This window comes from Penicillium verhagenii (genome assembly GCF_028828195.1).
Source record: "Penicillium verhagenii strain IBT 33310 chromosome Unknown utg000003l_segment0_segment0, whole genome shotgun sequence".
NCBI classification, from domain to species: Eukaryota; Fungi; Ascomycota; class Eurotiomycetes; order Eurotiales; family Aspergillaceae; genus Penicillium; species Penicillium verhagenii.
The window spans coordinates 473,983-499,900 of NW_026643167.1; the positions used below are offsets into that span (position 1 = coordinate 473,983).

Here is a 25,918-nt window from a genome sequence, read left to right on the forward strand (position 1 = left end):
TTTGAATTCTCGAAGACCACGGTTTTCCCGGAAAGGACCACGGTTTTTGGTCTAGCAAATAATGCTCAAAGCCAAACATCTCTCCAGATCTTATAGTGGAGATATTTGTAAAATTAGATGTAGAATTTTTTCGATGCCCTGTGAACCAGAAGGTGAGCCGAAGGTGAGAATAGATGCCAGCGTAATTGCGAGGTGGATAGACTGTGAACCACAGAGGTTTTTCCCCACGTACGGAATGAACTAACCAGTCATATTTGATGACGGGAGAGGTCTTGAACGCGACACCGACTGAAGGTGGCAGGAACTTCGCAACCTACAAACATATATCCATTACTTCATAGTTTCTATATGTAGACTATATAGGATATTTAGGCATTTCTACATCTTAGGCACACGCATAAATACCATCTTATCACCAAACACAGCGGTAGTCCCTTTAGGATCCCTGCCAGTAGATTGAAACACAGCGGCAGTGCACGCCTGCCTCCATGGTTGCGATTGCGTACTGGGCGTGCGGGCCAGTGTGAATATTTATTCCGAAGCCAACCGAACTTGGTGCGTCATATAAGCTGTGCCTAATAGTTAATTAACCGCAGATTTTGGGCGGGGCGCCCACGTAAAGCATCTCTTTCAAGATTTCTATTTTTAGCCCACGCCTTGAACAATATACCCTGCTCTTTGCTTATATCCGAACTAAAACCGAAGCCATTTAAAATTATAGTAGTCTAACGTTAAACCTACTATAATATTTTGTATGCTGGAATTCTTTTACTCGCTAATATTAAGGTCCGTCGAATATAATTGATCGTTAATATTTATGCTCTTCAATATTCCGAGCTGTCCAATATTCAAACCCATAAACTTTAAAGGTCTTTATCATTACAACATCTCCAATATTTTGACAGCAGAATACTTCTACCTTTCAATATGTGAAGATATATTATCAGAGTCCCTGGATTTTCAGTCCAGCCAGAACCCCTAGTCCTGCCAGACCCTCCAATTCTGCTAGGCAGGATGCGGCACAAGTTCACTGTCGTAAACAAGGGTTTCGGTACAAGTGCAGAAGAACCATCACTATGATCATTGCCGAGTCGGCCGCGTTTTTCCCGTGTGTGTGGGCGAATTGCTGGATTGGCGGGATTCAATGGATGAGGAGCTTTTCCTTCCATCCACCCGGGTGGGTGTTGGTCCAATTGCCGTAGGCCCGCTTTCATGAGCCGTGCCGTATTTCGCCAACAGCAAAATAGACTGCGCAAAGTATCATTGCACAGGCTTTCACCCAGTCAATAAGGGCTACATCGTTTGGACAGCTGCATGTTGAGTATAATGATAAACAGGATCTAACCTAATCAGGTAGGCGGAGAAACACTGCCCTTCATTCGTCACCGGGGTACAAGGCAAAGTCATACGTCTTGGCATTTGGAGACGCGATAGTCACTCTGCGCATTTACCCCGTTAGACGAAGCTGATATTGTTCTTCTGGACCTTTATCAACTTCTATTCGTTGATATTGCTATTTGACACCTACGAGGTTTAGATTTATCGTATGATTGCTCTTTAGAGCCGTCGTCCTCAATCGTCCTCAATCGTCCCCAATCGTCCCCAATCGTCCCCAATCGTCCCCAATCGTCCCCAATCGTCCCCAATCGTCACCGGCCATTCCCAGTCCTTGCCAGTCCTCTCCAGTCGTGACAGACACATGGCCAACACAACAGATATACATCCTGCTTGCGACTGTGTTGAGCATCAGACAAATTACCAGCATTGGCCCCGGGGAAATGCAGAGATCAGAATCGCTTCATGCATGCGAGTATGTCCTTTTTGTGCGAAGAAGCATTCGAACGCTAGCCGACTCCGAAAGCATCTGCGCCAGCGCAAATATCGCGACCGGAATATTTCCATCGCATCGGAGCGCCCTGGTGCTGTCGGCGTAGGGCACTTTCCCGTACACCATCAGCAAGGAGCCCAAAAGTCTCAGAATCAGGATTGCATCGGTAATTATATGAAGTCCTACAGCTCAGCTCTATCTACAAACTCCGTTCCATCCAAATCCGAGGACGATTTGAATTTTAGCCTGTGTGAAATCCAAGCCAACTTCGGCCCTGAATTTGGTGTCCTCTCCAAATGCCACCTTTCTTACTGGAACCGCATGTCAGATCAAAATCAAGATCTCTGGCTGAAATCTACATCATCGGTCCCTCGTCTCCTTGACGGCTCCCACTGCTGGCGCGTTCGAGCTCCTCTCACTCGCGAGCTCTTCATGAACACTATAGAGGAGATATCAGCCGGAACGTCGACGACTCAGAAGGGCTCCGAGTCTCGATTTCGGGCTAATTTCCAAGGTGAAGTAGATGAGAAATTCGACCCTTATGTTGTCCTCTCGCAGCTCATTGATCCTGATCCGAATAAACCTGCATTTCTCACTGGTTTACGGTTGCCGTCTATAGACCACTTTGGATTTCGCTCACCCTGTGAGATCTCCACTACCATAGAACCATTTGATGAGACGAACAACCAAGTGAACTTGACCCCAAAATACTCGTTTGTGGACTTGCATATCGGTATGTCAATATTGCAGATAGCACCAATCACTGAAAAATACTAAACTGATTCTTGAGAAGACTATGGCGCGGACGGATTGTCAACAGTGATTGGGGATTGCCGAAAGATATGGCTACTTTACCCACCCACGGATAACAATTTGATTGCCATGAAGTCAATTGACGGCCAGCGTGGAAAGTTAGTCCGCTTAGCACGTCGATTAGAAGGCGGTGTTCTTGTGGAAACAACATCATCACATGCAATATTCCTCCCAGCAGGCTGTGCCCATGCCACGTTCACTCTTCAAGGTGGTTACCTGGTTGCCAAGGATTTCACGACTGCAAAGTCCCTGAGTGCGATTGCAAGCTTCATCACTTGTGGACTAGATGAAAATTTGCCGACGGAGGCTCGAGAAATTTGCTTCGATTGGTTTGAACGTTGTTTAGATGTCACATTATCCCAGCAACATGTGCTTGCAGCAGTTTCCGCATGGTTAAAGGCGGAAAAAAAGCTCGCAAGCTGGGCATCGACTCATCGAAGGTGGCGAGTAAATGTTAGACGTTTGTGGGAGCATCACTGCCAGGACTCGGTGGTCAACTGCCCATGTGAGGCTCAAGAACCGATTTCATTCTTCCAGCATTTTTCTTCTGTTCATTTGGCCTTTTTGCTTTCTTCATCTCAACTACGACGCCGTCGGTGACAAGTTATATTGCGAAAGTCGGCAATGATGAACGCACAATATCCCAAAATGTGTACTGCATTTTTTCTACTTACAATGTAAAGTTATTTATCACGCTGGTCCAGTCTTTTCATGCCACTGTCTCTCCGGGTTCAAGGTGGAGAATTTTCTTCATCCACTGAAACCGTTTGTTGTCTATGCTCCAAATCCGACGCGACGTAGGTGTCGTGCTGTAAATTGCACTGTAGCATAGACTGGACGAAATCTCTGGTGGGACGCGCTCAATAGCAGTATCCCAGATGGTTATTGTTCGGTTAGTGCTCAGCATGTAGCTGTAGCGCACTCCGGGTGGCCACATCTGATTCAAATTGGCAAGAGCCGACGAAGGGACAGCGCTGTCAATCTTGAGCTCATCAAGGATGTCCTCCCTAGTATATAGCCAACAGTAAACCACAAGAAAGCGGCCATCATCAAGGCTTCGAACATCAGAAACCTTGGCAAAGGCGGTGCTGTGTCTGGTGTCTACATTGACAATATCTCCACGACGTAGAGTCCACGACCCAAGAGGGGCCAATTCTACCTAATATAGTAATACTCTACTTATGCTGGCCCATGGGAAAACCCATGGGCTTTGCACATGTCTTGTCTCGAGGATTGCTGACTTGGCGGAAATCCCACCTTCCAGCTCGTTGACCGACCCGACCGCCTGAGACGGGGAACACGTCTTTGCTCTTCCATCCGAAGACCAGCATTCGAGTCCAGCGTCGGTTGGATATTTTTCTTGAAAGATTGTTGATAAATTGAAATATTTTGCTCGCATGCTGCCAAGAGACCTTCCCATTTCTGCATCCGTCCTGAAACGTCCCTCGATTTATCGACCTCTTATTTAAGCTTTTCTATGCGTCGCTGAGCTGCTTGAACGTATTGCTCCTTTCGCTACAGCTTTTGGAAAGTTTGTCGTTTTACTGACGCAACTGTTGTATGGTGTGCGTCAAGATCTCATTTGCTTATGTTGTAGTTCAGAGGTATGAATTGTCTTATTATTCAGAGGGAAATATGAGGCTATATATACAACGGGAAGACCAATATGATTTCCAATCAACTTGACTCTTCGTATACATACAGCGGAATTAATTCCGATGGTTCGGCTTGGTTCCTGATCTGCACCAGCCTCATATCACAACAAATACGTCTCGAGTCGAAATAATGGTGTCCCTCTACAAAGGATGCTTAAATGGAAGCTGCACTTTGCTTGAGAATTGTTACACGGCCACATGACACACAAGTTTGCGGTCTAACAATATCTTAACGGTTGAGGACTCCGTGATGCTTGTTGTATTATGGGGCTGGTGCAGATCGGGAACTGATAGGAGCCACGCAATCACGTGCGTCGTGGGTGGGCCGACACGCCACGGCCCACGAGCACCTCAGCCCTTGCTGTGCGAGCACCTACTGCGACACACGCAAAACATCCTAGTACGATGTTGTACAGCATCCTCGTTGGCCTACAGATACCACAATTGCTCAGGGCTCCCTCGAGGTCTCCGAACAATGCGAATGTCGCCTCTCTAGCCTACTTCGCTCGAGCCGCTTAAACAACGTGCTACCCCCTTCCTCGTTGCGAGCCGACACCGGCGCTCGCAAAACGCTTGGATACGTGCCCATCACCCCGGAAGATTGATTGAGATGTTGTTCACTGCAGTATACTCCCTCACCGTTACCCACTGCGGACGTTCGAGTGATTTCCTGACCCTAGCGCCAATCTCTGCATAGCCCACCGCTTGTCCTTTAGATAATTTTCCGCAGAAGGCGTGGGCTAGGGATGAAGCAGACGCTCCTGTTTGTGATTACTGCGGCTATGTGGCATGTGCGTTGACTAAATCACAAGCTAGTCCCAAGCTCACGAAGCCGAACTCTGTTTCCCCCACGGTCGAATATCGGATTATATTGATCAGTCCTGGGAGCTGTAATGCTCCTAGAGCACTCACACAAGATCCCAGGCCAGAGTTGTACCTCTGAGGCTCCAGGTGAGGCGATTTTGGGGAGAGCACCTTGGTCTCACGTGCAGATTGTTCGCCCGAGCGGATTATGAGACGACTGGTCCTGGGATCTCAACCAGTGATCCCGCCAATGACTGAACCAGAACTGGGAATGAAAACACTGGCCCTGGGGCCTACTATACTCCTGGGGCTCATAAGCTAAATCCTGGAGCCGTTGTTCTTGATCCCGGGGCCAGGACTGTGCCTGCGCGGGCTTATTAAGTTAGTTCCAGGTACCGGTAGCTCCTAGGTGATTCCATTCCCAGAGGTGATCTCTTTGTCCTATGGCCCCTTGATCCGCTCTGAGAAGCACTTCTTATCCTGAAGATTCTCATCATCAACAATGGCATTTGCTATCATGAGTATCAGGGCCGAGGAATGCAAGATCAATTTCTTACTGTGGTTGCCTTCAAGATCGAGTACTATAAGATGCCTGGCTATGACCCAAAGTCAAGTTCAAGTTTGAATCATCGACGTTGTCCACAACACTCTATTTTGCCGACTTATCGCCCTCGCATTATCTATTCGCCTTACCGTCATCATGCCCCAATCTCTTCTTCTCTGGGATGCTTTCGCGATTTGTGATGTACCAGACAAAGAAGATAGGACATGCTGTGGTCTTACCAAGCGAGGAAAACCTTGCAAACTCTTTGTGACAGAGGAATTCCACCAAATGGGCGTCAAGAAGTTGAATAAGCTCTCACGCGATCCCTTTGATCTCCGCACCCTTCAAGATAAGCTCCAGAACATCGTCCCTCATTTCCTTTGCGCACGGTGGCATCGCCAACTTCAGGCCAACGATGTCCGAGAGAGGTGGAATGCAGCAGCCTTTCGCAACCAAGCTCTGGTAAACACGCCAGAAGTTCCTATCACGGAGGAAGAGGAGCTATTGTCAGAAGCCCACCTTCATGTGGAGCCTACAGAACCGGGAGCTTCAGTGTCATCCGACAGACCTGATTCTGCTCGACCAACATCGAGATCCAGGGGATCATCTCAATTTTCTGGCCGGAGGATGGCAGAGGCTCTCCTGCGAGAGGATGGACCTCCCTTGAATATTTCAGCCTCCTCACCAACCGTTGTGGTGATCGAAGGGGAACAAGGAGGAGAAACTTGTCTTTACCTGCAAAGTTTCCGTCCAACTTCAAGCTTGGGAGACGAAACGTGTGGCATCTGTCTAGGGGTAGAGCAGGATGACCCCCTCGTCTTGAAATGTAGCGAATGCATCTCTCATGTGCATTTAGGATGTATGTCATCGTGGCTTGAGACTCTCGAGCCCGGAAGCAAGTCTTCTTGTGTATTATGGTACGTTTTCATTCCTGTCTCGTGTATTGGAATTTGGGGTTCAGGATCTAACCAAGCGAACAGTAAACGTGACGTACTATTTCATGTATACTATGATATGCCAACCGTGATGGCTCTATGGGACCAACAGCAAAGGCAGATCTCGATGGCAGATCACTTGAGTCTATCAACCACGGTATGCGACAATCAGCAACCGTCCGTTCCTATCGCGCCTTCTGTTGAGACCCCTCCCACATCTGCAGGAGCGGCGCCAACTACCGCTGGACCAAGTACACACCAGGTGCTCCAAAGGCCAGAAGATGTGGACTATCCATGTCTCCCTACGACCTCTGCATCCTCGGACCCACCATCGCTACGCCGATCGGATAGAAGGAGACGGGCTCCTGATCGTTACGAGCCGTAGGTGATTTGCACACCCCACTCCTGGGCGGGCCGCAGTACTGGATTTCCGACAGATGTCCGGAAGTCGGGGATATACATGAAGCATACAGGACGAATGGAGATATGATCTGCGGGACCCACGTGGTGTGTATGGGTTCCCCTGAACGCGAGGAAGCTACCTCCATTTTGCTTCCTCGCGCTACACCTGACATCTAGAATAGACGATAGCTTCCTCAATATTGATCATTTTCAACTACGCATACGCGACATCCTCACTAGTCAAATGTTCTGAGCACCTTCACGGCGTAGCTATCCGTCCCTTCAGGACTAGAGGCAATAAATGAAAATACAATCTTTGGATTCTACGTGCCTCTGATTCAGGCGACCATCAAAAATTTGTACAGGAAATATCATAATATAGGCAAGATTCAAGCGCAACCCCAAGGAATGTCACAAATCTCCCAGGTGCGGCTTGACTGGGTTCGTGATGAGCCGCAGCTTAGATGGACAGGCTTTCGCCAAAGTCACTAGAAATGCAAGGAAAGACTCAGTGCCCATGAAAGCGTGTCGGTCAAGTGAGACCTCTTATTGCATACACCCACAATTGATCAAAACCCGACAAGCTCCATGTCCCAACCATTTCCATACTTAGTAAGTGACTTTTTCTTGATACACCGATTGTTAATGTATGTTCAGTGTGGATCAAGTTATGTTCACACCTCCTTGGGTATAATGGATAGAAGAATGACTTCGTGTACTCTGACTCCTCGGCAATACCAGTGACCACCTGCATAATTTGAATATTGTTCAGACAAGCCAGCACTGATAAAAAATCATTTCAAATGATTGAAAAACACCATAGAGCTTTATGACTTTGGTCTAGAAAACCCACAAGAGCCTGAGACATGATGAAATGACATTCTAGTGATCACTACTTTGCATCTCTATCAAGTAGCATCTGGAAAATACGGTGGTGACGCTGCAGACAAGACACTGATAGAGCACATTCGCCCCTTTTGTTTCTTGCGTCGAGCCCAACGCCCTTAATTTCCAGCACCCTGTTTACCAGGGCAGTATTGCCGTCACGAGCCGCAGCAAGGAGATATGTATCCCCCTTTATGTTGTTTTGGCAATTCACATTGAGTCGACTGTCCCTCAAGAACAGTTCAATGACAGAAGTTGAGCGAGTCTGGATTGCAAGCCAATGAGGATCATCTTCGCCTTCGTCAGCTGCATTGACTCGAATACCGTCTGCCTTCAGCAGAAGTGCGACCAATTCATGGATTCTTTGATACGCAGCAGCTCCAAGAGGGCTGTGTCTTCCGTCGCCGAGGATGTTGGGATCCACTCGAGTCGCGCCTGTCGATGCGAGTATAGAGGAGACCATTCGGGGATTGCTGCAAAAGGAGGCAATATACAGTCCTGTTGTTCGCCATCGCGAATTGACCACACAGCCGTTGACATTGACATCCACTCTGCTGTCTTTCAGAAAACGTTCGCTGATATCGTCGCGCCCCAGGGGCATAGACAGCCAGAAAGGAGTGTTGCCTCGGCTGTCCTGACAATTGACGTCAAATTGTTGGCATGATAAAAGCAGGTCCACTGTCGTTGATTGATCTCCTTTGACAGCAATGTGCAATGCTGTACTTCCATATCGATCTTTCTTATAAATATCGATGTTCCCTCGACGGAGCAGCGCTTCCATGGCCCTGAGGTCTCCGCAGCGTGTGGCTAGCATCAACGTTGTTTCGTGATTCGAGTTGACGGTGTTCATATTGGCACCCAAGTCCAGGAGGAAGTTCATGGCTTCCGTACTGTCAGGGAACTGGGCATGGTCAAGAAGCAATTGATCCAAATTAAGCCGGCCATTGTGAAGTATACTGGATACCTTGGTGGCTGGCACGGAATCCAGTAAAATTCTCGCCGTCAATGTGTCGCCTTTGATCAAAGCAACATGAAAGGGCGTGGTTCCCTCACTGTCTGGCACAGTCGCGTCTGCGCCACATCTCAGAAAGAATAACATTTTCTTGTAGTCACGCCTAGCAACAGCGTACCACAACATTGTCGGGCCTCGGGAGTTCCGTCGATCAACCTGCATATTGATGCAATCCAGAAAATCCGTGACATCCTGCTGGGAAAGGGCTTTCGAAAAGCGAACAAAAAGGGCCTGAAGACCCTTTTTCAACGCATAAACACCTTGTTCGCATTTCATATAGCTCTCTCTCTCAGACTGAACTTAGTACAATCACTACTTTTGCCTTCGACTTGTCCAATTCTTCGCCATGTAAAGAACTAGCCAGAGATGTTATAACCCGGTGGCTCGCCCCATTCGTCCTCCAATCGGCTCTCCAGGCCGGTTTCATTCCATCACTGCATCCGGAGGCAGAAGAGAAATCAAACCTTAAAAGACTAGATTTATCGAATACGGTCTATATTCCGCCTTGATATTTGTAGAGGCTGAACTCTTGGAAAAGGTTGATCAGAAATTCCCCCTTTTGGCTTGAATCCTCTAAATTTGGTTATCTAAATAGGAGACATACATTCATAGATTTATCAAGATACATCATAGAAATTGCACATCATATTGGGTCTAGTCAAGTCTCCCAGATCTTTTAAAGGGGAAAGTTTCGTCCCATGCTGCCATGATTCTCAAAGATTCGGATACCACGATTTTCTCCGTCAAAGCTTATATGCACCCCTCCAGAGCTCATCGCACGATCTTGCTCACAAATCCTCCTCAAGGCATCGAGAACCGCTTGGGAATGGTATAGAGCCGGCCCGGGCTGCTCTGCTTCGTTCCGATACTTGGCTCTTTTGTTGCCCAATTGCTCCAGGGCCTCTATGACCTTCTGCTGCTGTGAATTTCTGCCGTCCAAATCCCTAGAAGACCGATCGGATCAGATTGATCATGCTGTAAATGCCAAATAATAAACCTCAAACTTACATCAGAGTGGCGCCATACACGCATTGAAGAGCCAAATGGCAGGCGACAAGTCCATCGCATGGCGACGAGATTACTAGCGGAGTAGATAAGAGCTCGTAGCATTCCATGATGCAGCAATACAAGAGTGAAAGAACATTGGATATGACCCCGCGGTCTAAAGAGCCCCATTGGTCAGGCTGGAGGGATTTGAGGTTCAAAAGAAGGCTCCCGAGCTGTTCCACAACTCGAACAACTTGCGTATGCTGAGATACGTCGTGCTGAATCATGTTTAGGTATCTTTGAGCTTTGACGAGAGCCTGGTACAGAGCTAGTCTGGTGGCAGCATCGATGCCACCCCTCACTTTGGAAACTGTTGTATCTTCGGAATGAGTGACTGAGCTCGGTTCGGCACATGTAAAAATGTTACCAAGGTTGACTCCCACCTGGAGGTAACGATTGTTCGGAGTAAAATTCAACGACATTTTCAAATGACAGAACAAGAACTTGGATTCTGGTGTCAGGAAACGTGGGACCACTGGATGGGAGAATTTATTGGTAGATATTTCGCCCAGAAGATATGCAAAAAGTAGGACGAGTTGCATGTATTTATGTGTTTCTCCACTCACGACCTCGCGTCCGGGCCGAATGTTCTTCCATGATGTGCGCCGATGTGGCATTGAGTTCTGTCATTCGCGGGATCATTCAATGAAGTCCTAGGACCAGGTCTGGCAACAAAAGCCCGCTGGGCCACAAGTCTGCGCGTGAAACCTAAAGTGCCTGTCCCAAGCAAACCTCACCTAGATCCCCCAAAAAGCTCAGTCTGGCCCTAATGACTCAAGAGCCCCAGGAGCATAATAGCTCCTAGGACCGGTCCAGATGATCCCAAAACCGACCCTGCCGAAGACGGGATAGGTCTTCAGGGGTCTGGGACTGATTCCGAGTTCAAGTATCCATCTTCAGTTGCGCGCTAGGCCGTACTTCCTCGTCAATTTTGTCTTGTCACTCAAAGCTATAGATGTATTTTCCTTTTCCCTTATCCGTTGATCTCAAAAATCACCGCTGCAATGACTACAAAAACCTATGATTATGTAGAACTGTCTCCACTGGACCTGGCCGTGGAGAAATCCATATGTTTCGGCTGCGTAAGTCGCCGGAGCCAATCTCCGCGAATATCATCTAACCTTTGCCTCTAGGTGTTTTTTCCTCCGTGTGAATCCAAGCTCGACGAAAATTTATACGGGGATCAATGGATTAAATAAAAGACAGGCGATTTGCCGCGACTCTCTATGGCATTTACCACTCTGCCTGACCAGTCCCTTCAGTGGCTGCTGGAGATGGGGGTGACCATACGCTATCAAGTTTTCCTCACCCAGCGTCAAGTGGGTATGAGCCTCTATGGACCGCCCTCGCTCTTTATCTGTCCCATTTTTGAAATTACCTGTACTGGCGATGTATTGTCGCAGCCTCCAATATACCCGCAGTCACCTCTTCGTGCCCACACGGACATGAGATACGAGAATCCGCAGTGACTTAGATTTGCTGGGATTTCGAACAGCTCGATTTTCTATGTGGGGGAGACCTTGCACTTCAGAAAGCTTGTGAATGCACCTGGGAAATATTTGCGTCCCTAGCGCTTTTGGAATTCAGATTGGCTGTGTTTCTTTATCTTGACTTGATACATTCAAAACGACTCTGGTTTTCGATCGGCATGCTTGTGCCAATGGATATTGTGAAAATCGCATTTCTACATTCTGATGCCTGGAAATCAGCATATACAAATATCAGGTATAGATTTGTAGCCATTGGGCGCCCCTTGATCATTCAGCTCAGTAGTTCCAGGGCCCCGGTATTAGAGGCTCTCTGTATTCGACAGCTGGCATTGGCCGAAGACTGGCTTGTGGTGTCAATCGATGTGTGTTGTCCCCGACAGATCGAAGTAAGAGTCGTAGCACTACAATCATTGTAGCATGGCTGCAGTACACACAGTGGAAATCTTTTGAGTGGGCGATGGCTTAGACCCTGAAAATTCGATCATCAACGAGTGAGGCGACTTGCTCAACACAGGGCATGACCGTCGGCCTCTTTTATAAATCAACAAATAATACTATAGTTCAGATGATGGTGATGAAGGTGCATGCTGTCGCAGTCGAGCGATGATCGCTGCCCATTGTTGAAAGTATGGTCGTTGAGACAAGGTTCAACGTTGATCAACGCTCTTCAGACAAATAATAATTAAAAACGGAATTATTTTTTAATAATATATTATTATTTTCTGATTTCAGTGAGTTACTTGAGGGCATGATCCACCCCTAAGATGACCGTCCATTCTTCGCCGGCTTGTACATAGATTTCGTCTCGCCATTCACCTCAGTAAGTCGAGCTTCAACAGGCCTGACTTTGCACGGGCAACTTCGATGCCCCCGAACAAGCGACAGACAGAAAAGATTTCACCGCGGCAATACAAAGCAGGCGGTAACAAGACCAGTCAAGAGACCTATAAATAAGGCCTCCTCCCTCGTTTCTCTGTCGAAATAATTCTCTTCCTACTGCATCTGCAAGGCTCCCTCAAGCCGAGCTGAAACCAAGGTGCCTTCCTGCAGCAGACTCATGAGTCCCTCCTCTTTGACCCCAAACTCCTGCTGTCACTGATACCTACGGTACTCGCTCAAGCCAGCAAGTCACCTGCCTCTCTCTACCCACTGGTGGTTCACTCCACTGTACCCGTCTTCGTGCCTGCCTACCAGGACTTGGCGACAGTTCTTTGGTGAGTGCTATATCCATGTACCTTGTCGAGTCGAGCTAATAGCGTGACTTCTGACTTCTGACTAGCTTCTCGACCACCAGAGTGCAAGTGAGGCATCCTGCAGGTAAGTCCTTTGTCAGCCGTATACCGTCGGGCAGTGCTGAAACACCCAATGTTACGACCAGCCGGGTCATGTCAAATAGCACGGACCCAAGTCAGCACTCCAAGGGCTGTACATCTACCTGCCAGCCACATCGATGACCGAGTCGCCCATGGGCCCCAAGCTCTTGATGTGAGTCATGGGTCTGGACTTTGGTTCTGCTCTTGACAAGTGCTTGTCAAACAGGGCCTTCAGGGAGTCCATCAGCCAGACCTCCAAGTTTTGAGCATCGCCACCTAGATCCCTTCCCATGCACATGTCGCCGTTATCCTGAATGGTTCGACGTTCTGATAGAAGCAAGACTACTCGTGCACTTCATCGCCGCCACCGGTCTCGTACGGCTGGGCATTCGTTGGAAAAGGTACGCCTGCTCGGTGCTTCTGCCCCATCACCACCCATTCATCGTCTGCCATGGTCTTGGCTGGAAGACAGACGGACCCAACCGATCTCATGAAACTACAAGACGGAAGATGCGTTGGGTCGGTTTGGAGTTGCGACTTGTCTCTGCAAGACGTGAATGAGTCGTCTTGGCAGAGTCGTCCGTCGTAGGTGCAGGGTGAGACTAGATCAGATCGTGAGTGCACCCTCATTATCAGACACATGCTAACCATCTTGCAGGGCCACTAGCCAAGACGCTGGAAGGATGACGTACACCTCAACGAGCCTGGCGCGTGTCTTGCATCATGCCACTCTCGCCATGAAGCGATATGTATTCCTTTGGAGACGGTTTCAAAAGTCAACGTGGTCTAAATTGCCCAATCACTCCAGTCTTTTGCCTAACCCACTGATGCCGACTAAGAACACCAACTTCTACTCCACATCATTGAAAAGCTGAATCAGCCTTGCAACCAATGTACCGACCGCCAACATGCGGTGCTTACTGAGGTGATGGAACCTCCATCTGATGAGCCTGGGTATCGGAGGGACCCTTCCACGGTGGGGCCGGTCTCCACACCTGTGGAGGGTATGGGTAAGAAGGATCGAGACGATGATGCTCAGATTTTGCTTTCTGGAAACGGATGTCGATCGCCATGGACCAGTCCAAGAAGATGACCACGGAGCATTCAGATGTACCACAGGGTTCGTCGCTTTCTGCGATCGCTTTCTATACTTTCCTCTTCCCTTGTCAATTATGGTGTCGTTGTCACCAGAGAGAACAGATTCATCGCTTTCGACGACAGTCACATTTCCAAGATACATGTGGCTATCTTGCAACAACGGATCCTAAGCATATCGTTCATCCCGTTCAGCAAGACCAGCAACAGCGCCAACTCCCTGCAGTCAGGCGATAAATGAATGAAGCGACCCTTGGTCAACTCCTGAGACAAAATGCTTTACGTCACAATCGCCCAAGCATTGCGTCCATCCTGCCTGTGACAACTGCGCGAGACGTCTCTTTTGGTAGCTTGCCGGTTTTCTGCCTCTACAGCGCATTGAACATCCTTATCCACCATGCGCATGTTACCATCCATGACTGGATGCTACCATTGGGCAAGAACATCATCCGAACCCTCTTCCATGGTGTACCAGAATCGGTTGTGGGCAAATTCGTTGACACAGCGCTCGTCACCGCCGCTGGTGAGATGGGAATGATGCGTCTGCGAGCCTGCAGCTTGAGCATTGCATTTATGCGAAAGGCTCCCTTCTGCTTTTACAGGCCCCTGCCCAAGATGAGTTCTTCGCCTTTGATCTTTGGTGCCGGCGCTCGGTACTCACTGATGCAGACCCTACACCTCCCGATGGATGCACTCATCGAGCTCCGTTGCCCGTTGATGTTTCGCCATCGGTCGTGTCTATCAGCTAGGGCCAGGGTCACGAGTCTCAACCGCATCATTATATCCCGCGTGGATGACACCTGTGAGCCTAGCCACCAAGCCGACCGAATTTGCGTCTCTTTCTCATCATGACAACACGAGCGATTCTTCCTTTGTAGCTATGTCCCGGCCAGCCCAATACAATTGAAGACTGCGCCGAACACCGAACTTGCGACCAGCCCAATCCATCAACCACCTCAGGTCAATACTACAGGGGTGGTTCGACTGTCAGCCCGGTACCTGGAAAGGTGAGTCAGAATTCGTTTCCTGATTCAGTCACTAATACCGTGCCCAGTAGGACATGCCCTCGGGCACACACCGAGCGCCGGGTCTCAGACTACGACAGACTGCCACCTTGCAGCCCATCTTGTATCAACGCACACGCCGTCAATCTCTCGCGAGATGTGAGAATTGAAACAGTGTGCTAAACAAGACTACGAACACCCTCCGCCATGGACAAAGAGCTATCGTGGCACACTATATGTGCTGAGGAGTGGTGAGGTCGAGGATGATAAATTGTGAGTGAACCCTTTTCGACGAATGTATACTAACATCTTCTGAAGGATGACTTGTCAAGTGCGGAACATCTCGACGGCACATGATGCAAACGCTCGAATTGATCCAATGACCCGCCTCTCATCCCACGAACACCCTGAACCGACGTGGATGAGCAGTACCAGACGAAGGAGCTTGGCATCAGACTACTCGGAGCTGGGCGCGACTACAGGACGCTCGTTCGGCAATCTCCCAGATGGTCCCGGTAGAGCGGCCAACCCAGTATAGCGAGAAGGAGAGGCCCCTCAGTTGAGCATACCGTGTGACGGGTATGTCGTCTCGACATTGGCACGCGAGCTCGGCCGCATGCAATCAATTACGGTTGAATGGCATTTCCCCTGTCGTTTCAACGTCACATCTTGAAGCCAGGTATTCCTCGCCAATATGATACCTCCAGCAAAGACGCCAATGATGAATACCGCCCTCACACTACACATGGGTTGCCGGATGATCAATGGCGACCAATGTATATGCCATGCACTCCTAGTGCCCTTGACTTTCCCGCTACCCAATATAAGCAGCCTTCGTTGCGTTGACTGAGGTGGGGATCCAAGGCGGGGAACATCATGAACATTGTCTGCTTTCAAGTCCAGCAATGAATGGGTCACTTTCCAGGCTGGGCAGTCCCAAAATGAGTTTATTCACTTTGGATTCTGCGCCCATCACCCGTACCCCAATCGCCCGTCAAAGCGCTGATCAGCCATCGGACAAACGTGAGTCAACGGTTTCTTTTCTGATCTATTCGCTGATGTGTGCCCAACAGAATGTGCCTCCGTGCGAAAGCCATATTCCGGATATACGTTCATTTCCAAGTACACGTTGCCAGTTTCCCAAATGAGAGGGCATGCGGAGCAACATGCCCACGAAGGGCTTGACCGCCACGGTTGTCTGGCTCAAATCAGTGCCATGACTGGACTTGGTCAGTCTTAGAGTCAGTCTTGTGGGAGTCGGTCTTGTGGGAGTCGGTCTTGTGGGTGTTGGCTCGTGGGTGTTGGCTCGTGGGTGTTGGCTCGTGGGTGTTGGCTCGTGGGTGTTGGCTCGTGGGTGTTGGCTCGTGGGTGTTGGCTCGTGGGTGTTGGCTCGTGGGTGTTGGCTCGTGGGTGTTGGCTTGTGGGTGTTGGCTCGTGGGTGTTGGCTCGCGGGCGTTGGTCTTGTCGGCATTGATTTGAGTGAGTTGGATGGTGGGAGTTGGTGGGAGTCGGCCAATAGTTGAGTGGAGATCAGATACATATGCTCGGGGTATGCCCAATGGCCATCTCAATCAGTCCCAGCTGTGATATCAGCCAAGGAAAGAGGTCCGAAGCGATCTTGAAGAGTTGACTAGAGCAAGCATTGGTTGAGTTGACTAGAGCAAGCATTGGTTGAGTTGAAAGTTGGAGACCGGCAGAAGCACGCCAAAGCGTGGTCTGTATTGTCAACCGAGCATCACATGAACAAGCCCAGCATTAGGCACTCGAACATGAAGAGTTGTGAATGAGAATCTTTTCTGACAAGGCCACTGTCATGTGCGGACCAACTCCGCAGGACGTCGCGTAAACAATACTGCACCGCGCGTCTGGGACGACCTCACCGCCTTTGCCGCCGGGTTGGATCAATAGCAGCTTCTTGCCAATGGACGGGCACGCCAATGCCAACCGTTCTCGCTTCGGAGACGCGACGCTGTGTTTCCATCCATAACGTGCCAGCGCTGACACCATTCGACATTCTTGCTCACTGTAAGTAGCTCATCTGTTGAACGTGTTTTTTTTTGTCCGCAAAGCCCTGTCTACATGCACGGCCGACTTCTAACGATTTCCACGGACACTGACACTGCAGTCGAGCGAATATGCATTCCAGCCTGATCCACTTGGCATTTGCGATGACACGCTAGCAGTTGCCATCCTCATGCTTGGACAAACCTTCTCGGTCGAGAGTCGACGATACTCGGAACTTGAGTGGAGGTTCAACACAGGGATTCATTTCATGCAATGAGAATCTTGATGGATGGACTCTGTTCAAGAGCTGATTGGACGTGATTACCAAGCGGCACGTATGACAAGCGGCACGTATGACATCGTGCCCGCTGGTACTCGATGGTTTGTCGGTGGAGCGATCATGTCCAAATGTGGGTGACATGAAGCCACATCTGCCCAGCCATGCAGTGCAGTCTGCAAGCTTGGCAACTCTGGCCCGATTGACAAATCATTCACGGAGCCACCGCCGGTGTTCTCAGTCGAGAAGCTTGCATACAGTCTTTTAGTTCTCAGCACTGCAGAAAGCCTTTTCTTGATCATATCAGTCGTCCTGAAGTCTGGGAGATCTCATGCAAGGTTTTATAAATTGGCGCCGTCTCTCGCAGTTTCGATCAAATTACGGTCCTGCTCGAGCCGTTCAAATGAAATGGATCTCTCGCGATTCTTGTCGGTTGCTGGCCCGAATGGCACCATGGTTTCCAAACACCCCCTGCCATCCGATCACGTGATATATGGCCCCGGCCCCGATGTTGCTGAAGAGAAGTCGATTTGAGCTTCCAAAAATCCATGCCCATTTTATTGGCGATTCGAAAAATTCAGAGAATTCTGTACTCGGTGATATCAGTTTCACCCAGGATTTCACTCTGGTGGGTGTGGGGATCTACGAAGAGGAAGCCATAATTGTGTAAGGCTACCCGTCGTACTGCCGTGGCAGAACAAAGGAGGAGTCTTGCTTATTGGTGCTGGACATCTAGCTCAATTACCTGTCATTCTGGTACAGCAGTGAGAGTTGCGCCAGGATGATGAGGTGCGATATGCAAGCTCGGTATCTCTGATGTCTCGCAGTGCATGATCACCACGAGTCGTTAACTTGCCTTTTAGGCTCATCTTATGTTCCGCGTGAGCTGCTGACTGATGAAGAGCGACTTGAGGTTCTTTCGTAGTATTTTCAGATGCTTTCATCTAGTTTGAAGACGAGTGCTCGTCATACGGGGCAAATTCTAGGCCAGTGATGCAGATGATTATGCTTTCGTCTTGCATGTTGCTTCCGCCTACGTAGTTGCCCTGATGAGACCTTGATGATATATCCTTTCCGTAGACTGATGACTACTTTTAATGAGACACGTGCAGTATATCATGTTGTTCGACGGTCGTATTATGATAGCCTTGTTATTGTGTGGGACAGGGAAAGCTCGCAACGTGACCGTACACAAAAGACGTGAATGGTGTCATTTCATCGGATCTAGGGCTCACGCGCAGCGATGTGGGACTCAGGTTTGTAGCCGGTCGGGTTGTCGAGCATTAGCTTTATGTTTGTATTATACGTGGTCGACTTCGAATTAAGTTAATGCCAATTGTCTCATGATGTGTCGCATTTGTACCCAGAGGAGACTGGTGTAGACTTCATTGGTCATATTTCTATGAGACCGCTAGAATTTTTAGTCAGGCGTGCGATTTGGATGTCATAAAATAGCATACGTAGTTCAAAAAATGTTGTTGATTCATTTAAGGAGGTGTCATATATTGTACACATATGGTATATATATATATCTGGAAGTTTGAGCCGAGTGGATTCTTGGTGTAGATTATAAGGATTTTTGACATAATCTAGCTTTCTGTATGAAATATAATTATCGGCCGTATGCCACAAGTCATTTACTTGTCAAGCAGGACTTGACAAAGGCTGTTGGCCTATAAGACAAATACAGTACTGTGGGTGGGATCTTCCAAATAGGATGGAGCGTGCGCGAGGGATGACACACCGCCTGAGCGCCTCGCTCCGTTTGACAACAACGCGTCCAGACTCAGGATTGACGGTCTGCTCATCGACGCGTCGACACTGTCATCATCGACAAATTGTTTCCAGTGCTGGTCACTAATTTCCAGGCTGATCACCGTTTCTAAGCTGGTCATCGTTACTAAGGTGGTCACCGTTTCAAGCTAGTCATCGTTTCAAGCTAGTCACCATTTCTAAGCTGGTCACCGTTTCTGAGCTGGTCACCGTTCATGACGTCGTGCTCGATTGTTTACCAACGCTCATTCAAGTGTTTGCACAGCATTTCAAGTGTTGAAAAGCCGGTCAACTGTTGACAAAGCCGTTTAAGTGTTGATGAAGCCGGTTAACCGTTTAAACAGCCGGCTCAACTGTTTAGACAGTCGGTCAACTGTTTAGACAATCGGTCAACTGTTTAGACAATCGGTCAACTGTTGACGAGAATAGGCTCACCTGTTTACAAATGGTCATTCAACTGTTTATTAGATCAGGCTCACCTGTTTAGAAAGCCGAACAACTGTTTAAGAATGCCGGTCGACTGTTTATCAGAGCAGGCTCAACTATTTACGCACGCTCATTCAACTGTTTATGAAAACGTGCTCCATTGTTTATCAAAGCAGGCTCCAACATTCACCACTGGGTCAACCGTTTACGCAGGCTCATTCAACGGTTCAAGACGCTCAGTCAACTATCGTGATTACACACTGGTTGCCACCGGACTATGGATCACCGCATCTACCCGTCACCACCAAAGCCAACCTCAACAGTCAACATGGGTTTCCTGACCACTGAGACAGACGTGAAGCATGCGTTCTTGCCCAAGTGTGCTGGTTTTTGACAGCCTGGACGTGCGTATACATCCTCTGGATGTGTATAGATTTCATGAGACCGGATTCTGGACTTGATACTACAATGCACGGCGAATTCGGTAACAGCAAAATGCTGGGTTTATTCGTTCTCTATATAACGCTATCTTGGAGTGAAAACAGACCCTGGAATGCGCTCTCCTGGCCCTACTGCCAGTCTCTTCGCCCATGGCCCGAACCTACACAAGTGAACTATCCATGTTGGAGCAGGTCTTGGCTTCTTCAACTGCAGAGCGAGAGTTGAATACTGGTCCCTAGCACCACGTAGAGGTGCCTGCAATTCGCTAGAGTTCCTTGGTGTCGCAGCTTCCCCCTGCGGAGAACTTGGTGATGCAGCGGTCTCCTGCGGGGAACAGTTGGTATCGCAGAGCCCGTCCTGCGGGGAACAGTTGGTATCGCAGAGCCCGTCCTGCGGGGAACAGTTGATGTCGCAGAGCCCGTCCTGCGGGGAACAGTTGGTATCGCAGAGCCCGTCCTGCGAAGCATGTTTGGTGACGCAGAGCTTGTACTGCGGACCCGTGGCCACGGAAACCCTCAAGCCTGCAGACAAGAGATGGAAACAATGACACACGGGAGTGTGAGGAGGAAAGTCCTGATTTTTTTTGGGCCGGAAATCTCGCGCCTTTTATGTCAAGTCGGCTACGTCTCTTCATAGAAACCCCCTGTGCAAATCCATAGGAATGGCCACCGATTTTGGAGGGCATTGGAAAAGTTTCTTGACAATCTTTGGCCAGAAGACGCACCTCCCATGGATCCGTGGTTGGCCTCATGTTGCCCGGGGGACCAGCCCTTGGTTCCGCCAAACCGATCATCCAGACTCTCCATTTCTTGCGGTGGGTTACTTTGGCAACTGGGTACCAGAATTGATGAATTGGAATCCATGGGTACAGTATGATTGCTATGGCAATGAAATTGCGTTGCGCTGCAAGTTGCGACAGATGTATTACAATACAGCATTCAAAGAGAGCTGAACGCATTCGACATGCACATCAATTATGAGTACTACTGCAATCATTGTCGTGCATTGATGTAAAAAGCTTCCGCAACGCGCCTTATTCTTGTTCACATCCGTCTGAGAACCCAATGGGTACTGTAATGTAAAGCAAGATGCTTGAAAAGACTGGACCTTGGGACCAGGGTTGAAGGAGAGCGGGCGCCGCTCCGCAAGAACGATCTGTGTGCAACATGCTTGCTGCGATGCGTCGCAAAAGAGCGTCAAGATTCTTGATGGCAATGATTTGGCCAGCTGACTTGATGAGAGAAGACCTTAGAAATTTCAGGCATCCTCCCTAGGCAGGAGCAGTGCGGGTATCTAGCGTTGCGTATGCTTCTCAAGCTAAAATAGGTAGCGGAAGCAAACACCTTCGGGGCTATGGGGATAATCTTTGCGACCGACTGTGAGCTGCGAATACGGCATTATTAGATGATGGCTATGTCGAGGGGGAAGGAGCGGGTGAACGCATTAATGATACTCATCCGGATCCAAACATTGTAAGGAGATCTGACGTCTCAGTCGGTTCTTAATCGATACTCTCCCACGTATTACTGTGTAGCGCTGCTCTCTGTCGCTCACTACATGCTGCCTCATATTAACTCACGGTATTCACGGTATCGTGGTCATTGCCCAATTGGTCTCCGGTGTGGAACGGAGCCGTTCTTGGACCAGCTGGTTTCGATCGACGCAACCCACGTGCCAAATAAGGTTTAAGGTGCCGGCCGATCATTTCGATCTCCCCGTCCCACTCTCTAATTCTCATCTAAGTTATGCACCCTACTCAGGACGATTGCCTTGGCCATTGGCAAATTCTCGATCATGAGGTCAATCAATGACTACGAACATAGAAAATACTCTCTTGTTCATCTCTCTGCAATCGACGCACGTGGCAGGGTAAAACCTGAGGTTCACGAGTATCTTTGCAAGACTTCCGATTGGCTGGCTCGGCCACACAATCATTCTGACCGACCAGGCTACGGGCCCTACTCTACCTGTTTTGAGCAATCTTGATTGGCTGGTCTACTGAGGAATCAAGGGCCCTGGCTTGTTGCGGAGAGCCTACTGTGACTCAAAAGCATCCCACCGTGCCTGGCAAATCAGCTGCCAGCCTGTACCCTAGAAAGGCGTGGATCACTTTCTAGAATTCCCATGTGGCGCAAGACCCACTGTCGATGTAACATCCTGGACCACGAGCCACGGAACTTCATCCTTGACCGGACTTACAAGTTAGCTCTAGAACCTTGTCTCTCTCTAAAATCGATATTAATAGCGAGCTCGTGTACATATGCTGCTCATAACATGTTCTCTGAATGCGCATAGATTAGACACCTGGTAGTTGGGAATAAAGTTACATATCAAGAATAATCTTCCGGTTGCTAATGCATCATGGCCTGCCTGACCTCAAGCTCTATCTCATAATTGCCCTTCGCATATGCTTGGAGCAGGTATGTAACCTATACCGTAGCTGGCTAGTTTGAGTAGATCGAATTTTGACGGTTGGGAATTGGCTTCTGGCCCCTACCGGGGCCAGTGAAGTGGTCCCATCGCTGCCCCGTGTTTGGGATCCGATCGAAAAAAGCCGAGTGACTGGATCAGTTCGGTATTGAAAGTCTTCACGGCATGTGAAAGGACAGATGGACCCCTTGATCTCGCTAATTTACCCTGACTTTGGATCGCGAGAGCAGACAATTGTGAATCTTGACGTTGTTGGGCTGATCGCAGGCATGGAGCTTCGCAGCCAACATGAGGGGCGACTCCCCTAGAAGATCGGGACAATCGACATCAACCAGCTCCTCTCTCGCAAGGCTTGCAACGGCGCGAAGATCTCCGTAGATAACAGCCAGATGCAGGATTGTTTGGCCGCGGTGATCCTTCCTATTGATCTTGGCCCGAGAATCTCCCAATAACATTTCCAAAATTTCACGCTGTCGGTATTCTAGAGCCACCAGGAGGGGTTGCTGGACTTTCGGATCTTCGCTGTAGAACTCAATATCTTTGCGGCGAAGCAGCTGCTGGACGATCGAGACACTGCCTTGTGTGATGGCCATCGACAGAGCAGTCTGACCATAATAATTGCTTAAAGACGGACGAAGATCATCACACTCCAACAGGAGATCGACAGCCTGGTGATCCCTCGCTTGCACGGCAAGCATCAAGGGCGTGTGTCTTCCATGAATACTGTTGATATCCGTAGTGCATCTGCAGAGGTACTTTTGGAGCCCGTCAGGTTTTAGGAATCGTTGCCTTTCTTTAAGCAGTGCCGGGCCATGGTAGGATGAAGCGGGTGGCATGGTAGTGGTAAGGTTGGACGAATTGTATAAAAATGAGAGATAAGACGTAATGTAGATCGACGAACATGAAGACCTGGATGTGGCTCTATATATGCCCGCAAGATCATCAGTGAGATTAGTAGAGAGTAGCTCATAGATCCATATCATACTTGTAGACTGCATTCTTGTGTAAATATGTTGCATTGGTAAGTGCCGACGTGAACGTTCCTTTCAAGCATTCGTTGTGGTATAACGTGCGTGACATTCCACTAGTACTACTCAACAAGAATGATAATATTCATAACATCTAGCTAAGACTTTATTATAGTTTTGGTAATGCAAGAAAGCTCGTTGGAAAAGCATCAATCTGCTCCCAGGATCCACTTTCGTGCTCCGAGGACCATTTATGCCACCATTTAGGATCTAAAGCTATGCTCCCGGCAGCTAGGTACTGTCTTCCGTGAGCCCTCCTTGATCTGACTGTCGGTATGGTACTGATTGAGTTCAAGATCTAGTTTAAAATTAATCATTTGCTGGGGGTGGAGATTTCTACAGTATACTATACACAATAGCATGTCTGCTTTATTACCGTATTTACTCAAACTATGTTCTCTATGAATCATTTGTACCCCATGGACGCAGTGTCAGTAAGATAGAGGAGGCTTGAATCATGCTCAAAAAGCCACCCGGTGTAAATGTGTAAACATCTTGAAATTAATATCGGACCTCCAGTTGATGCGTACAGGATCAGTTAGTGGTAACATACTGATGAAGCGCTCATTCCGAGTGTAAATTATGTCTTGGACTGTTTGCTCATCCTTTTGACTCGACATGACTGGGGTCATGGCTGAATTGACACTGTGTTGAAACCTCTTAAGCTATTTCTTTTTCCAAGACCATCTGCTGTGCAATATCAGACCAACTTCTCGAGCGCAATTAGAAATCGAAGTCAATCTAAAAATCACATCGCGCCATACCCGGATTTCTTTGTAGTTGAGACTACCATAGTGAGGCGCAGATCAGTGCAAGAATAATCTCATGTGGCCCATTATCTTGCGTCCTTCTCTTCCGATATTTGGGCCACCAGGGACGGCATTCGTAGCAAATTGTACCCATATAGAGGCGCAATTTTTGACTCCTGTGACTTTCCAAATAACCTCCACCTTTGAGTCTGGGGTATAAATTATAGCAGATTTTCATCATCCCCACCACATCTATCACTTCTTTGCTTTCTGTAAAGAAGAATTCCCAAGCCTCCACCACATCTGACAGTCTTGTTCCTCCTTGTAATGGCTCCAAGAACTCGCTCGTCCAGCCGCCAAGGTGTCAAGAACGATCCTGAGCGGGTGATGCTTCTGGGAGAGACTCTCGACTCTCCAAACGATGACATTTCTCCTCGGTGCGAGCGAGATACTTCCGCTGTTTCCCAATGGCTTAAGATCCGGAAAGCTGCAAAGATGACCATTCGAATGCGGATTCGGAGCCAAACCCATGGGCAACGATTATCGCTCCTACTCGGCCAGCCGGACGTTGACCGGAAGGGTCCCATTGAGAGAAAGCGATCCAAAGAACCCACCAAGGAAGCTCTGAGGCTAGACTGGATGCGAAGACTGCGCCCGAAACCACACCGGCGTGTCTAGTCACTGGCAACACGAGAACAAATGAGGAGAATGACGGGGTCCACAGTTGAGAATAGCGAATACGCTATGTTATTTTTATTTACAGCAATTATTGTGGGATATTTCTGTAACGGCCTTATATCAAAGTAGCTTCATCAATGAATAGTTTCCATTCCCTTAATTCTAAGAACTTTCCAAAAGCTGCGGAATATTGATCATTCCGAAACCCCGAAGGCAGTCTCAATGCGTCTGGTAATTATGAACATGATATTTTTCCCAAGAGAGTCGTCTCTTAATACCAGATTTCCCCAAGATGTGTCGCCAGAGTTTCCCAAAAGCTCCAAAGGCTGGCCCAGTAAGAACATTATACAACAGACCGGATACTTTTACTATTTACGAGAACAATATTTCTTGACAATTATATTGCAACAATTCATTCGGACCTTAAAGTCTTTCACGCAAAAGACTACAGAGAGCCCCGATCTAAATCAAAGCCTTCTCCCCAAAGCCCACCTCCATTGGACCTATATCTCCAACAAACAAGTTACATGAAGCCGTGCCGCTCACACGACTAATCTTTCAAGTGATGCCCAAATAAAAATGGTGATCAGCTGGGTCTATTTCTTGTCAGCTTCTGACAGCCATCCGCAAGAGACGAGCGAACTTACCTCAAGTGCGATTACCCACGATACCCGCAGAATGCCGACAATTGCAATGACCAGCAACATCAGCGTCAGAGCCGCTAAATAGTATGAGACCCGCCTGAAGGTCGTCTGGCCTTCAGTTTCATGCTGAAGGAGCCACCAATACCACATCGTCGCTCCCAAATAGTCAACGCAGAGAATGAAGAGACCACCTTGATGGGCAGAGTCTAGAATAAAACCGCCAACAAGCGCGATTGCCAGTTTGGCCACGGTAGAGAGTATGACGAGAACTCGGGCTAGGATAAGGAGCATTCGCGGTGTCGCGTCAAATCGGTGCTGCTGAGAGTTTATTCGAAGAAACTGCAACACCTTAGCTCAGACGTCATCTCAGAAGGGATCTGCAAGACCTACTACTTGAAGGGGTGGTAGTATTGTCGAAAGCCAAAGCAGTATCTGGCTCCACAAAAGAGATCGTTCGCTCCAGAAGAGGCCAGAAAGTACAGTAAATAGAATGCAAGAGGTCGTACCCACAGCATAATCGATCTTGTAGGCGGACCATTTGGACCCAAAGCGACACAACAGAAACAGCCTGATCAGGCTGAGCAGCAGGATCACGGTCACCAGAACGGGTGGGACATTCTGCTTGGAAATCATGGTCATGC

The 25,918-nt window shown here is 48.6% G+C and overlaps 15 protein-coding genes across 15 annotated transcripts; 5 read left to right on the forward strand and 10 right to left on the reverse strand.

The window, feature by feature from the left end:
• Window positions 1-1,804: 1,804 nt before the first annotated feature.
• N7466_001581 (uncharacterized protein) lies at window positions 1,805-3,241 on the forward strand (the record flags this gene model as incomplete). Its single annotated transcript, XM_057160979.1, has 2 exons — window positions 1,805-2,561; window positions 2,622-3,241. 2 exons carry the CDS (start codon window positions 1,805-1,807, stop codon window positions 3,239-3,241), a joined length of 1,377 nt encoding a protein of 458 aa, XP_057024264.1.
• Window positions 3,242-3,350: 109 nt separating this feature from the next.
• On the reverse strand, window positions 3,351-3,972 carry N7466_001582 (uncharacterized protein; the record flags this gene model as incomplete). Its single annotated transcript, XM_057160980.1, has 2 exons — window positions 3,351-3,800; window positions 3,883-3,972. 2 exons carry the CDS (start codon window positions 3,970-3,972, stop codon window positions 3,351-3,353), a joined length of 540 nt encoding a protein of 179 aa, XP_057024265.1.
• A 1,828-nt stretch (window positions 3,973-5,800) lies between these two features.
• N7466_001583 (uncharacterized protein) lies at window positions 5,801-6,964 on the forward strand (the record flags this gene model as incomplete). The annotated part of the gene is made up of 2 exons (XM_057160981.1): window positions 5,801-6,561; window positions 6,625-6,964. The coding sequence occupies 2 exons, from the start codon at window positions 5,801-5,803 to the stop codon at window positions 6,962-6,964; spliced, it is 1,101 nt and encodes a 366-aa protein (XP_057024266.1).
• Window positions 6,965-7,873: 909 nt separating this feature from the next.
• Window positions 7,874-9,040, reverse strand: N7466_001584 (ankyrin repeat domain-containing protein; the record flags this gene model as incomplete). The annotated part of the gene is made up of 1 exon (XM_057160982.1): window positions 7,874-9,040. The coding sequence occupies one exon, from the start codon at window positions 9,038-9,040 to the stop codon at window positions 7,874-7,876; it is 1,167 nt and encodes a 388-aa protein (XP_057024267.1).
• A 514-nt stretch (window positions 9,041-9,554) lies between these two features.
• N7466_001585 (uncharacterized protein) lies at window positions 9,555-10,347 on the reverse strand (the record flags this gene model as incomplete). Its single annotated transcript, XM_057160983.1, has 2 exons — window positions 9,555-9,822; window positions 9,887-10,347. The coding sequence occupies 2 exons, from the start codon at window positions 10,345-10,347 to the stop codon at window positions 9,555-9,557; spliced, it is 729 nt and encodes a 242-aa protein (XP_057024268.1).
• Window positions 10,348-12,846: 2,499 nt separating this feature from the next.
• Window positions 12,847-13,026, reverse strand: N7466_001586 (uncharacterized protein; the record flags this gene model as incomplete). The annotated part of the gene is made up of 1 exon (XM_057160984.1): window positions 12,847-13,026. The coding sequence occupies one exon, from the start codon at window positions 13,024-13,026 to the stop codon at window positions 12,847-12,849; it is 180 nt and encodes a 59-aa protein (XP_057024269.1).
• Window positions 13,027-13,070: 44 nt separating this feature from the next.
• On the reverse strand, window positions 13,071-13,379 carry N7466_001587 (uncharacterized protein; the record flags this gene model as incomplete). Its single annotated transcript, XM_057160985.1, has 1 exon — window positions 13,071-13,379. The coding sequence occupies one exon, from the start codon at window positions 13,377-13,379 to the stop codon at window positions 13,071-13,073; it is 309 nt and encodes a 102-aa protein (XP_057024270.1).
• Window positions 13,380-14,060: 681 nt separating this feature from the next.
• Window positions 14,061-14,675, forward strand: N7466_001588 (uncharacterized protein; the record flags this gene model as incomplete). Its single annotated transcript, XM_057160986.1, has 1 exon — window positions 14,061-14,675. One exon carries the CDS (start codon window positions 14,061-14,063, stop codon window positions 14,673-14,675), a length of 615 nt encoding a protein of 204 aa, XP_057024271.1.
• Window positions 14,676-15,034: 359 nt separating this feature from the next.
• Window positions 15,035-15,365, forward strand: N7466_001589 (uncharacterized protein; the record flags this gene model as incomplete). Its single annotated transcript, XM_057160987.1, has 2 exons — window positions 15,035-15,078; window positions 15,146-15,365. The coding sequence occupies 2 exons, from the start codon at window positions 15,035-15,037 to the stop codon at window positions 15,363-15,365; spliced, it is 264 nt and encodes an 87-aa protein (XP_057024272.1).
• A 510-nt stretch (window positions 15,366-15,875) lies between these two features.
• N7466_001590 (uncharacterized protein) lies at window positions 15,876-16,298 on the reverse strand (the record flags this gene model as incomplete). Its single annotated transcript, XM_057160988.1, has 1 exon — window positions 15,876-16,298. The coding sequence occupies one exon, from the start codon at window positions 16,296-16,298 to the stop codon at window positions 15,876-15,878; it is 423 nt and encodes a 140-aa protein (XP_057024273.1).
• A 2,483-nt stretch (window positions 16,299-18,781) lies between these two features.
• On the reverse strand, window positions 18,782-19,003 carry N7466_001591 (uncharacterized protein; the record flags this gene model as incomplete). Its single annotated transcript, XM_057160989.1, has 1 exon — window positions 18,782-19,003. One exon carries the CDS (start codon window positions 19,001-19,003, stop codon window positions 18,782-18,784), a length of 222 nt encoding a protein of 73 aa, XP_057024274.1.
• A 1,010-nt stretch (window positions 19,004-20,013) lies between these two features.
• On the reverse strand, window positions 20,014-20,554 carry N7466_001592 (uncharacterized protein; the record flags this gene model as incomplete). Its single annotated transcript, XM_057160990.1, has 2 exons — window positions 20,014-20,321; window positions 20,473-20,554. The coding sequence occupies 2 exons, from the start codon at window positions 20,552-20,554 to the stop codon at window positions 20,014-20,016; spliced, it is 390 nt and encodes a 129-aa protein (XP_057024275.1).
• A 1,821-nt stretch (window positions 20,555-22,375) lies between these two features.
• N7466_001593 (ankyrin repeat domain-containing protein) lies at window positions 22,376-23,014 on the reverse strand (the record flags this gene model as incomplete). Its single annotated transcript, XM_057160991.1, has 1 exon — window positions 22,376-23,014. One exon carries the CDS (start codon window positions 23,012-23,014, stop codon window positions 22,376-22,378), a length of 639 nt encoding a protein of 212 aa, XP_057024276.1.
• Window positions 23,015-24,282: 1,268 nt separating this feature from the next.
• N7466_001594 (uncharacterized protein) lies at window positions 24,283-24,633 on the forward strand (the record flags this gene model as incomplete). The annotated part of the gene is made up of 1 exon (XM_057160992.1): window positions 24,283-24,633. The coding sequence occupies one exon, from the start codon at window positions 24,283-24,285 to the stop codon at window positions 24,631-24,633; it is 351 nt and encodes a 116-aa protein (XP_057024277.1).
• A 542-nt stretch (window positions 24,634-25,175) lies between these two features.
• N7466_001595 (uncharacterized protein) lies at window positions 25,176-25,916 on the reverse strand (the record flags this gene model as incomplete). The annotated part of the gene is made up of 3 exons (XM_057160993.1): window positions 25,176-25,229; window positions 25,281-25,616; window positions 25,788-25,916. 3 exons carry the CDS (start codon window positions 25,914-25,916, stop codon window positions 25,176-25,178), a joined length of 519 nt encoding a protein of 172 aa, XP_057024278.1.
• Window positions 25,917-25,918: the final 2 nt, after the last annotated feature.